General features: G+C 57.9%; 1 protein-coding gene and 1 long non-coding RNA gene across 2 annotated transcripts; one reads left to right on the forward strand and one right to left on the reverse strand.

Moving 5' to 3' along the window:
• Positions 1–4,038: 4,038 nt before the first annotated feature.
• On the reverse strand, positions 4,039–6,820 carry LOC118595814. The gene is made up of 3 exons (XR_004946562.1): positions 6,658–6,820; positions 5,270–5,442; positions 4,039–4,237 (listed from the first exon to the last, which is right to left on the reverse strand). It is a non-coding gene; the product is annotated as an uncharacterized LOC118595814 (long non-coding RNA).
• A 469-nt stretch (positions 6,821–7,289) lies between these two features.
• Positions 7,290–9,288, forward strand: Dio3 (iodothyronine deiodinase 3). Its single transcript, XM_036206457.1, has one exon. The coding sequence runs from the start codon at positions 7,910–7,912 to the stop codon at positions 8,822–8,824; it is 915 nt and encodes a 304-aa protein (XP_036062350.1). The 5' UTR covers positions 7,290–7,909; the 3' UTR covers positions 8,825–9,288.
• The last annotated feature ends 1,107 nt before the right edge of the window (positions 9,289–10,395 follow it).

Below are 10,395 nucleotides of genomic sequence, written 5' to 3' on the forward strand. Positions count from 1 at the left end.
CTGAGTGGGCTCCTACCCTTCCCCTCCACCTTCAATCAAGCCACCTGAAACTGCAGGAACTATTCTACCTTAGATTTCACTAGGCTTCCCTTCTACCCAGGTCTTGGAAGGCTCTGGCTTCTTACTCATCCACAAGCAGCAGCATCCTGTGCCACTGACCACAGGGGACAAACCAGAGTCGGGCTTTACTGGGCTTCATAAGGATGACCATGAAGTTATCTCTGTCTACAAACCCCATCCTCTCCCTACCTCTTAGTCCATGCTCGAGGGACTTCACCGGGCTAGTAACATCCATAGCATACTGGTCTCCTAGCACTCACCAAGGAAGACCTGGGCCCATCATGAGGGGCTGGCCTGAGCCTTCAGATCAGCTGAAGCACTGTGGGTACCAAATGGATAGGAAGAGGAGGTGGACAAGGAGACATGGGTGAATAGATAAGTGGATTGGTGAGTAGATAGATGACAGATGGACTGTCAGATGAGTAGATGGGCAGATTGATGGATGAATAGATGAATGGATGGGTGGATGGATGATGGATGGACAGATAAAATAGGTAGGTGGATGAATAATATATGGACAGATGGATAGCTGGGTGGGTGGATGGATGAATGATGGAAGTATAGATGGAGAGATAGATGGGTGGGTGGATAGATGATGGACAGATGGATGGGAAGGCTGGCAGACAGATGGGCACCTTGTGCATGGGCAGTACCACTTCTTAATAGGATCAGGGCATGTGCTCCCCTGAAAGACCCAGTATTCTGAGTGTGAGGAAGGCATGGAGATTCCCTAATGTTGCATCAACACATGAAAATACTCTCAGCTGAGCACCTGGCACACAGTAGGCATTTCAAGCTCTAGAGTATCCTTGGTCCTCATTGTCCATGGCACGGAGTAGGCAGTGCAGCCTATGCTTGTCTCCTGAAACGTAACATAAAATGAGTTTCTACTATCCTGCATTCGAGCACACTGAACCACTTAGCCAAAATCGAATCTTGTCCCACATGAAGCCACCACCCCCAAGAGATAGCCCCCAGGCAGGAAGAGGAAGCAAGAAGAGCCCGCCTCCACCCCAACCCTCTGCCTGGGGAATTTCCCAGGAGACAGCTCAAATCTACAGGGTGAGGTCACTAAACTCACACCACAACCCAACCTCACAACCCCTGCACCTCACAACCTCTGCTCAACCAGGGGAGCCTCAAGAAGCTTCCAGAAAGGGAAAGACAAACGTCAGAGGCAGGAACTAGGCCTCCCTGCCCCACCCCTGCCACCTCCCATCTCTCTCTTTCCCTGAGCAGCAGCATCTTTTGAGGGTCTTGAGTCAAGAAGATTCCACTATGGCTGGGAGATCATAGAGCCCAGGGGCAGGGACCATGACCACAGAATAGAGAGAGTGGCCAAGCAGGAAGCCACCATTCCTCCCAAGGGGCATGTGCATTGTTTCTGTGCCAAGGACTCTGGGGAGGAGGAGATACACTCTCCCTGACCCCAAAGCTGCCCCTGCTAACTTGCAGAGTCCCTCCATCCTGGGGTGCACCATGAAGTAGGATATACCAAGGACCTGAGGACATAAGACCCCATGAGGCATTCTCCCTGAAAGACGATCTTGAGCCTGCTCCTGCTGGGTCCTGGCCTCTGATTTGTAGGTGATGAAGATTGGGCTGCACCCATCAGAAGCTGCAAGATCAAGTCTAGCTTTGGCCCTACCTAATTCTGCACACCTCTCAGCACCTATACTCCCTTCCCTGCTCCTATAGAACTCTACACTCCCACAAGGGCACCCATCATGACTTCTTTGAGCTGAGGATATATGCAGATACAACTCCTGCAGGCCATGTCCCAGCCACCATATCCCAAACTCCCATAGACACATGAAAAGGGACTATTAAAACAAGGACTTCAGAATTAAGCAGGTCCTATCCCATAGCAGTTTCAGGACATGGCTCTAGACAGTAGTCACAGGATCTGAGCCTAGGTCTTGGAGATTCACAAAGCCAGTGTCCCTTCAAATGGAAAGGCCTGGCCCTTATGAGATGGTCCTCCTGGTTGGCATTCGCACCCTGGCCCAGGCCAAGAATCCTGGACATGCCATTCACCAAGCAACTGAACTTCAAACTCTACACCTGCCCACTATAGTGGCTTTGAACCTGGGACCCCTGAGTGGAGCTGTCACAAGCCCTGTGCCATACAGAGTTTGACTGGCTTCTCTCAACCAAAGCCCCGATACTATGGGCTTCACACTTCCAGCCATTTCTATTTCAATTTGTCCACAGTCATCGGCCCCAGTATGCATCCAGGAACCTTTGGGACAAAGAGCCAGAGAATGTGGCCCCTTTCCAAGGAGGAGCACCAAGACAGGAGGTCCTCCAGGCTTCACAGGAGAGCCACAAAGAAGCTGAGGCTACCCCCTGACCTGCGGCAACTTTCCATGATCCCATCCAACACAGGAAACTCACTGGACATCCTTGCACTCTTCATGTGTACATGACACTCTTACCCAGGGTCCCACCATGTTAGGAGCACCTGAGGATCAGCACGTCTGTCACTCCATGTGCAAACCACACAGAGCAAGGGGGAGGGAGGGAGAGACGGGGGGAGGGAGAATCAAACACAAATCAGAGACTGAAGTGGCCTCCCCCAGAGGATAAACATCTCAGAAGGATATCTCTCATGTGGGCTGTCTTTCACGCCATGGGCAGTGGGAAATGAAGAGCCTTCTCTTCCCATGGTCCATAAACTCATACTGGATGGCTGCACTTCAAGGAGTCTGAGACTCAGAATTCACACTGAGCCTCAGTGCCTGGGCCAGGCTTCTAACCAGCATGGCCCGCAGGCATGCATGGGCAGTTAGACAACATGGTTCATCCACTGGTCCTCTAGTGTCATAACTAGACAGACTTTACCACCAGGATGTTAAAGGAATAATCTCCATTTTTCTGTCGTCAGGGCAGTGTTTGCTGTGGATTACTTTGTCCCTACATGCGGGGTGTCTTGACTTCTGTTTTACACTCTCCTCTCACTTGTGATGCCTTTTTGGGAAAGAAGCTGAACTCCATCTGAACAAGAATAGATAGGGACACACATGCACGCACACACACTCCACATTTGTTCCATATCATGGTGATTCAATGCATTAAAGCGTTAGACTTGCCTGAAGTAAAGGAACCTGGGACTCAGGTCTGCTGTTTGGTGAACCCACCTCTTTCCAGAGAGGCTCAACTGTAGAAACACAAGAAGGTGGCCCCTAGGCAGTCCGGGGGTCTCTCTAATGAGTAGCCCTGCATCCCAAGACCAGGCAGGACCCAGGTACCCACAGACAGCTGCTGATAAGGGGTGTTATCCTTTGTCCTGGTACAGGGCTAGCCGAGTACCAAGAGCATGGGGGTGGCGGGGTGCTTGCTTGTGCCAGGACTGAGTGAGAGCCTAGGATAGGCTGGAGGGTGGGGACCGGGCCTTAAGCTACGACAGGAAAGGCCAGGTAAGACAATACTTGAGGTCAGTGGCCAAAATGTGAGTCCTGGTGAGAGTTCACTGGAGCCCCTGAGTAGCAGACAGGAGGGAGGGCAAGATCTTTCAAGGTGTCTAGAACCTTCTGCATTTGTGGAACACCAGCATAAGGAAGCCACTGGCCAGATGTTCAGAGCCTGAATCTCTAAGATCAGCACTGAACCTCCAACTGCCCTGTCTCCTCAGAGTACTTCTGTGCCCACCCTAGCTGGTCAGAGTCAGAGGTGGAGACATGTGTTGCAAGAGACCACTTTAACTAGTAAAAGGGACTAAGAACTTCCTTCAGAGGGTGCCATGCCTAGAAAGGGAAACCCCAGTAAAGCAGCCAAGGAGATGGCATGTTCATCAGAGGCCACACCCAAAGGGGGTTGTTCCAGGGAGCAGGTCCTAGGTGACCTCACTCCACCCTGCTGCCACCAACATGCCCTACCTTGCTTACCGCTGCCATGTACAGAAGGGCAGAACCACACATCTCGAAGTCCCCCCCCCCAAAGCCAGGGTTTTCAAGAAGTCCACACCGCACACATTACTCATGGCACAAAACTTTATTGGGCACCTCTCAGCAGTCATTCCAGGGGATCCCAGCTGAGCCAGCCTGGGAGGGGCAGCTCTGCCAGGCAGACACAGAACTTCATCTGCTGTGTAGGCTGCTGGCCACTGAGGAAGAACAGGCCGAGTAGAGAGCATGTGCTCCGTTGAGGACAGTCCAGGCAGGAAGGCTGGGCTCCCCTACATGAGGAAGAGTGGGGCAGGTCAGACTAGGGCTTTGGAAGGAAAGAAAGATTATGGGGGCCCCAAAAGGAAGAGAAGGGCAACAGGAACACCATGGGTGAAAGTCCAGAAGGAGGAAAGCCCCTGGAGGGTCCAGAGGCCAGTGCAAGGGAAGCAGAGTAAGAATAACAGGAGTGATGCCCAAGGAGGCCCAAGTCCACATGACCAAGCCATGATGAGATGGGCCATGCCCAGGTCACTGGACCATCGTTCTCCAACACTAAGTGTGGGGGCTGAACTATCTTTTCTGAGTGCCTAGGAGGTACTCCTGCTGGGAGATGTGTAAACCACTGGCACTTCCCACCAAGCTCCACGGAGTCTCCTGACAGCCTTGGGAAAGAAAGGCAGAGACTAAGCCTGCCACACCCAGCCACCAGCCACACCTAGAGCCTGGGAGACAAGGAGTTAGTGCCAGGCCCACCAAGCACCCCCTCACAGGCAGACCACTATGAGAGAGATATTGTGAGTGGAAGGCTGGCCAAAGTCTAGTCCACCCCAGTCATGCCAGGGCCCGGGCCCCCACCCCTACCCCGAGTTGTGCCAGGGCACCAAATGGACCCAGTCCAACATATCCTTCCTTTTCTCTCCCCTGTCTGCCCTCTGCTGGAGCTGGAAGAGGGCATGCAGGAGGGCCCAGGGCATGCCTTGCCTGGGACCTTGAAATATGAGCAGCGCCCAACTTGGGTCCCCTCCCAAATCTGCCAGGTCCATGGAGGCCCAAGCATCCCATGGACTTCAGATGGGTCTTGGCCTTGGGCCAGTATACACACTCTAGACAGCTGGGACAAGACAGGGCAGTCTACGCAACTGGTAGAAAGGGAGAGAGCCATAACTAGATGGGGGTGCTGCCCTGGAGGGAAGTGGAAAAAGAGGGGACTAAGAGAGATGGGGGAACACCAAGAAGGGTGTGTGGAACACTGGAGTAGGAGTTATCAAGCCAGGTATGTGTCCCAAAGGCCAGAATCACCCACGCCTTGGGTCTGTCCTCACCTGTACAGGAGGCCATAGGAGTCAAAAGGCCTGGGTGCTTCATCCAGTGCTCTGGAATCCTGAGGTGTGGAGTATAGCCCATTCCCACACACCAGCAGCTGCCCAGGAAGGCTGACAGCTACTTTCTCAGGTGTCCCACATGAGGAAGGAGTGATGATCAGATGTGACTGGTCCTGTAGGGCAGGACCAGCAGGGCTGGACTTATGTCTGTCCCAGACTATGACTGCCACATGGCATATGCATCCAGACACATATGAACATATCCCAGGTGGCCTTTTCAGAAACTGAATGTGGGAAGGGGAGGACCTGCCTCATATCCCTGTCCCAAGTCCTTGAGTGAAGGAGCAGGACACATGCTCTAGAGTGGTGTCTCCAGAGATGAGGGAATCTTGGACTGAGGAGAATTACCTCTTGCCCTACCCAAGACAGGGTCTCAGACGCCCCCAATCTGCCTCTCAGACTCTTCAGCATGTCTCTTTTCTATCACCCCAGTCCAAAAGAGAAGGGGTGGAGTTCTGCAAGCTCAGGGAAGCCCTGCTTCAGGAGAGAACCCTATGAGTGGGATCCCCAGTCAGGTACGTTCAGGGAAAGTTTCCTAGTCCACCTGAAAGACCCTAACATGGCTGCTAGGAACAGAAGGAGTCTGCAGGCTTCCCTCAGGTGGCAAGTGTTGGAGTGTACATCCCGTCCCACAGAGCAGAGAAATTCTCTGACCCAGAGGGAAAAGGAGAGCCCCATTCACAGGCTACTCTCTTCTCCAAGCAAGGTACACTCAGGGCTCCAGCGACTGCAGCCACAGGTCCCGCCAAAGGAACCCCTGGCAGAGACCGCTGAAGTGGCGAGGGCGGGCACCTACCTGTGCCCCCTCTGGGCCACTTGCCCTGCGGGCGGTCGACTTCTCCGGACAAGTTCCTTGGCTAGTGGAAAGCGATCTGCCGGCGCCCACCCGCCCGGGACGCCAGAGCAGTCTCAGGCGGAAAAGTTAGGCAGCTGGTCTCTAGTGGGAGGGCAGCGCACGGGACATGAGCGGCTGGAGCTGTGGTACCCGGCTGGGGTCCCGTCACGCCAGAAAAGCCCCTGCGATTACTGGGGTGTTCTAGGCCGTGCGGCTCCCGGGAGCTACCTTTGGGGTTGAAATCCTGCCCTGGGGAGGGGGTTCACTGTGAGATGTAGCGAAGCGGGACTTGCTCCGAGTCTCGGGGACCCCAGGTCAAGGTACCTCCCCACCCCGCCGCCCCTGAACCCAAAGTCACCAGCAGTGCGCTGCACGCAGAGACAGATTAGGAGGTCTCCGCCGCCGCGGCGGGCCTGCCAGAACCCCACGTTGTTGGGAGTTACCCCGCACCCCTAAAAAGCCTCTGCACACGTTCCTGGTTGAAAGTACGCACTTTACGCGTCCGGGCGCTTCCGCGGTGAGTCGGGCCGCCGCGCTCCGGGTTCGCGAAGGTGGCTCAGTTCGGGCGCTCCAGTCTCGACGTTCCCGGGGCAGAGAGCAACGTCCGGGGACGAACGGGACGGGTGCGCCCGGCGGCCAGGGCTGCACCGGGCGAGGCAAGCAGCGAGAGGGGAGCGCTCCCGCGTTCAGCAACAGCTACCCCTAGTGGGAGAGCCGCCCGGGGCCGGCACCGCCCCGCGCCCGCTGCCCCGCGCCCCGCGCCCTTAGCGCCCCGCGCCCAGGGCGTCCCGGAGCCGGCGGGAGGCGAGGCTGGGCGTCGCTTGCCGCAACTCTCCGGGTCTCCCCAGCCAGGCACTAGCCCACCCTGGGGCTTCGCCCTCTGCACCTCCCGGCTGGAGCTGAGGGGACGCTGACCCGGGAACTGTGGCGCCCGGCGGGAACGAGATGGGACGGGGCGGGCGCGGCGTGGACTGGGGCGGCGCGCGGCAAGCTCGGGCAGCGGCGGGGGGCGCGGAGCGCGGTGTGCGTGGCGGGGCGGTGCGGGGGGCGGCCGTGTGCGAGGCGCGAGTGTGAGCGCGCGCGGGAGGCGGGCGGACGGGCTGCGGCAGTCGAGCGGCGCCCGCGGGCGAGCTGGGAGGGCGGCGGGAACCCAAAGTTGCCTCCTCGCGGGCCCGCGTCCCTGGCGGGACTGCAGCCGGGGGCCAGCCAAGCGGCAGCCGCGGCCCTGGACTCCCGCGGTACCTGGGCAGCGACCCCGCACGAGCGGCAGCAGCGTGGGCGGCGTTGGCGGCGGCGGCGCGCGGGAAGCGAACCGGAGCTCCGGCGCGGCGCTGCGGCCGCCAGGGAACTCAGCTCAGGTGCGCGGCGAGAGGGGCGCCGGCTACGGCCCGCCCGCTGGGACCTGAGCAGAACGAAGCGCTTGCGCGGGCTAGACCACTGCCACCACCGACTGCCCGGCCCTGGGATCGGGCTCCTAGTCCCCGACCGCAGCGACGCCGGGGTCCCCCCGCCCCTGAGAGCTGGCTGCGGGGCTCAGGCCCGCCCCTGCCAGCCTTGGGACGCACCGCTCCACCCTCAGCCAGCCTGCACCCGCCCTCGACCCAGGATTTCTGGGGTATTGGCCGCGCCTCTGGGTGATCCCTCAGGGCTCAAGTTGCAAGGGGGCGGGCCCCGGCCGGAGGTGGAGTCTCCCGCCAATTCAAGCTTTGGCTATAAATTGAGCTCCCTGCGCCACCGAAGACCAGATGCCTCGCCAGGCCGCCTCGCGGTTGGTGGTGGGAGAAGGTGAAGGACCCCCGGGGGCTTCAGGGCCCGCGGCCACCATGCTCCGCTCCCTGCTGCTTCACTCTCTGAGGCTCTGCGCCCAGACCGCCTCGTGCCTCGTGCTGTTCCCGCGCTTCCTGGGCACGGCCTTCATGCTCTGGCTCTTAGATTTCTTGTGCATCCGCAAGCATTTCCTGCGCCGTCGCCACCCTGACCACCCTGAGCCCGAAGTAGAGCTCAACAGTGAAGGCGAGGAGGTGCCCCCCGACGACCCACCCATCTGCGTATCGGACGACAACCGTCTGTGCACGCTGGCCTCTCTCAAGGCCGTGTGGCATGGCCAGAAGTTGGATTTCTTCAAGCAGGCCCACGAGGGTGGCCCTGCGCCTAACTCGGAGGTCATCCGGCCTGATGGCTTCCAGAGTCAGCGCGTCCTCGACTACGCACAAGGGAGCCGCCCGCTGGTGCTCAATTTTGGCAGCTGTACCTGACCACCGTTCATGGCGCGAATGAGCGCCTTCCAGCGCCTGGTCACCAAGTACCAGCGTGACGTCGACTTCCTCATCATCTACATCGAGGAAGCCCATCCATCCGACGGCTGGGTCACCTCAGACTCGCCCTACACCATCCCACAGCACCGCAGCCTGGAGGACCGTGTCAGTGCGGCAAGGGTCCTGCAGCAAGGTGCACCTGGCTGTCCTCTGGTTCTGGACACCATGGCCAACTCCAGCAGTTCCGCATATGGTGCCTATTTTGAGCGCCTCTACGTCATCCAGAGTGGCACCATCATGTACCAGGGAGGCCGTGGCCCCGATGGGTACCAGGTGTCTGAGCTGCGCACTTGGCTGGAGCGCTATGATGAGCAGTTGCGCGGTACTAGGCCACGTCAATTCTAAATAACCAAGGGACAAATGGCAGACATTGGCGGGCTGGGTCCTCGGGCCTTCGAAGCCCACATGCTAGTGCTACAAACAAAGTCAAGATTATCGGGGTGCCCATGACCCAGATGCGCACAGCCACAGAACTCAGAACTGAGTCTCAACCACCTAAAGACTTAATATCCCTAAGACTCTGCTATAGTGACTCCCTTTTGTAGCTGCTTGGCTTGCTCTCGGGAGCATTGCTGTGGCTCGAACTGGCAACTTTGTCCCTGCTGGAGTTTACCTGCTGGACTTTCTCACACCTGCTCCCCAGCGCTCCTCCAGCAACTCCATAGTCCCCAGCATCTTACAGCTCAGACTTGCCGGCCACGCCTGCGCGCGCCCTGAGCGCAGCTGGGTTCCAGCAGCGCCACCGGCTCTTGCTAGTTGCCTGGCACCCACCTGTCGCGCGCAGGGAGTCCTGCTGCTCTTGTGTTTATTTCTTGTCCCTGGGTTGGGGGAGGGGTTCGGGATAGGGGAAGGGTGGGCAGGGTATTTTCCCCACCTAGCTTTGGGTGCGCTGGAGCCCGGCTGCTGATGACGAACCGTCTCTAACTGGGCTTGACCACGGGTCGGCTCTGAATTGCAGGGGGGTCTCTAAAACAGCGCTTAAAGTAAGAGGGGGAGAGTGCTCTGGGTCCCATGAGGAACCTTCCAAAATGGGGTGGGAGAGGGACGTGGTAAGGGGTAGGCTTTGGGACCAAAGAAGTGGCTGGAGGCATTGGCGAGGTTCGCAGGGCCCCAGAGGGAGGCTAGAACTCCTTGGAGAAGGGGGGAGGGGCTAGTTCAAAGAAAGGGAGATGAGGGAGATCCTAGGAGTCCTAGGGGAAAGTGCTACGACCGGGGGGGGGGGGGGGGGGGGGAATGAAGACCAGTCAGTAAGTGTTGTGTTGGAAACATTCCTTGTGTCTAAACTTTTAAGCTACAATAATAAAGACTTGAAGGAAGTTGTTCAGATTGCCTTGGTCAGTTTATTTTCTCGCATCTCTGAAAAGCAAGAAGAATTAAGCACCAATTTCTCCCTTGCGTCCCCATAGTGACTGGGGGGGGGGGGGGGGGAGGGCTCGAGAGAGCCCAGACCTTGCAGTGGGGGCGCGCGAGAGAGATACCTTGGGAAGGGATTCGCCCTGGGACCCCAGACGCACACTACATACACCTGGGGCAGAGAACTTGGGGCAAGATGAAGATTCGGGATACAGAGACCCATGAGAAAGAGACCTGTGAGGCCGGAGGGTCCTCATTTGCCACTGTGTGAGTCCGCGCTCGAGCGCGCGCGCGTGCGCACGCGAACACACACATACACACTCAGCCAGACACTAGAACAGCTATAGCGCCGTCTAACTTATCCCAGTTTTGGATGTTGCTGAAAGAAGTGTGCTGTGCAGGGCGAAAGAGACTCTGAACCTCCAAGGGCTAGGTCTCCGCCCTCTGAGTTGCCCTTGCCCCCTGGCCCAGCCCTTCGTGCCGCACCTGCGGAATGATCTCCGACCATCTCTCCAGGCTGCTGGGAGGTGCGACTAGAAAAGCGCACCGGGGCACAGCGGCTC

This window comes from Onychomys torridus, chromosome 14 (assembly GCF_903995425.1).
Source record: "Onychomys torridus chromosome 14, mOncTor1.1, whole genome shotgun sequence".
Lineage (NCBI taxonomy): Eukaryota > Metazoa > Chordata > Mammalia > Rodentia > Cricetidae > Onychomys > Onychomys torridus.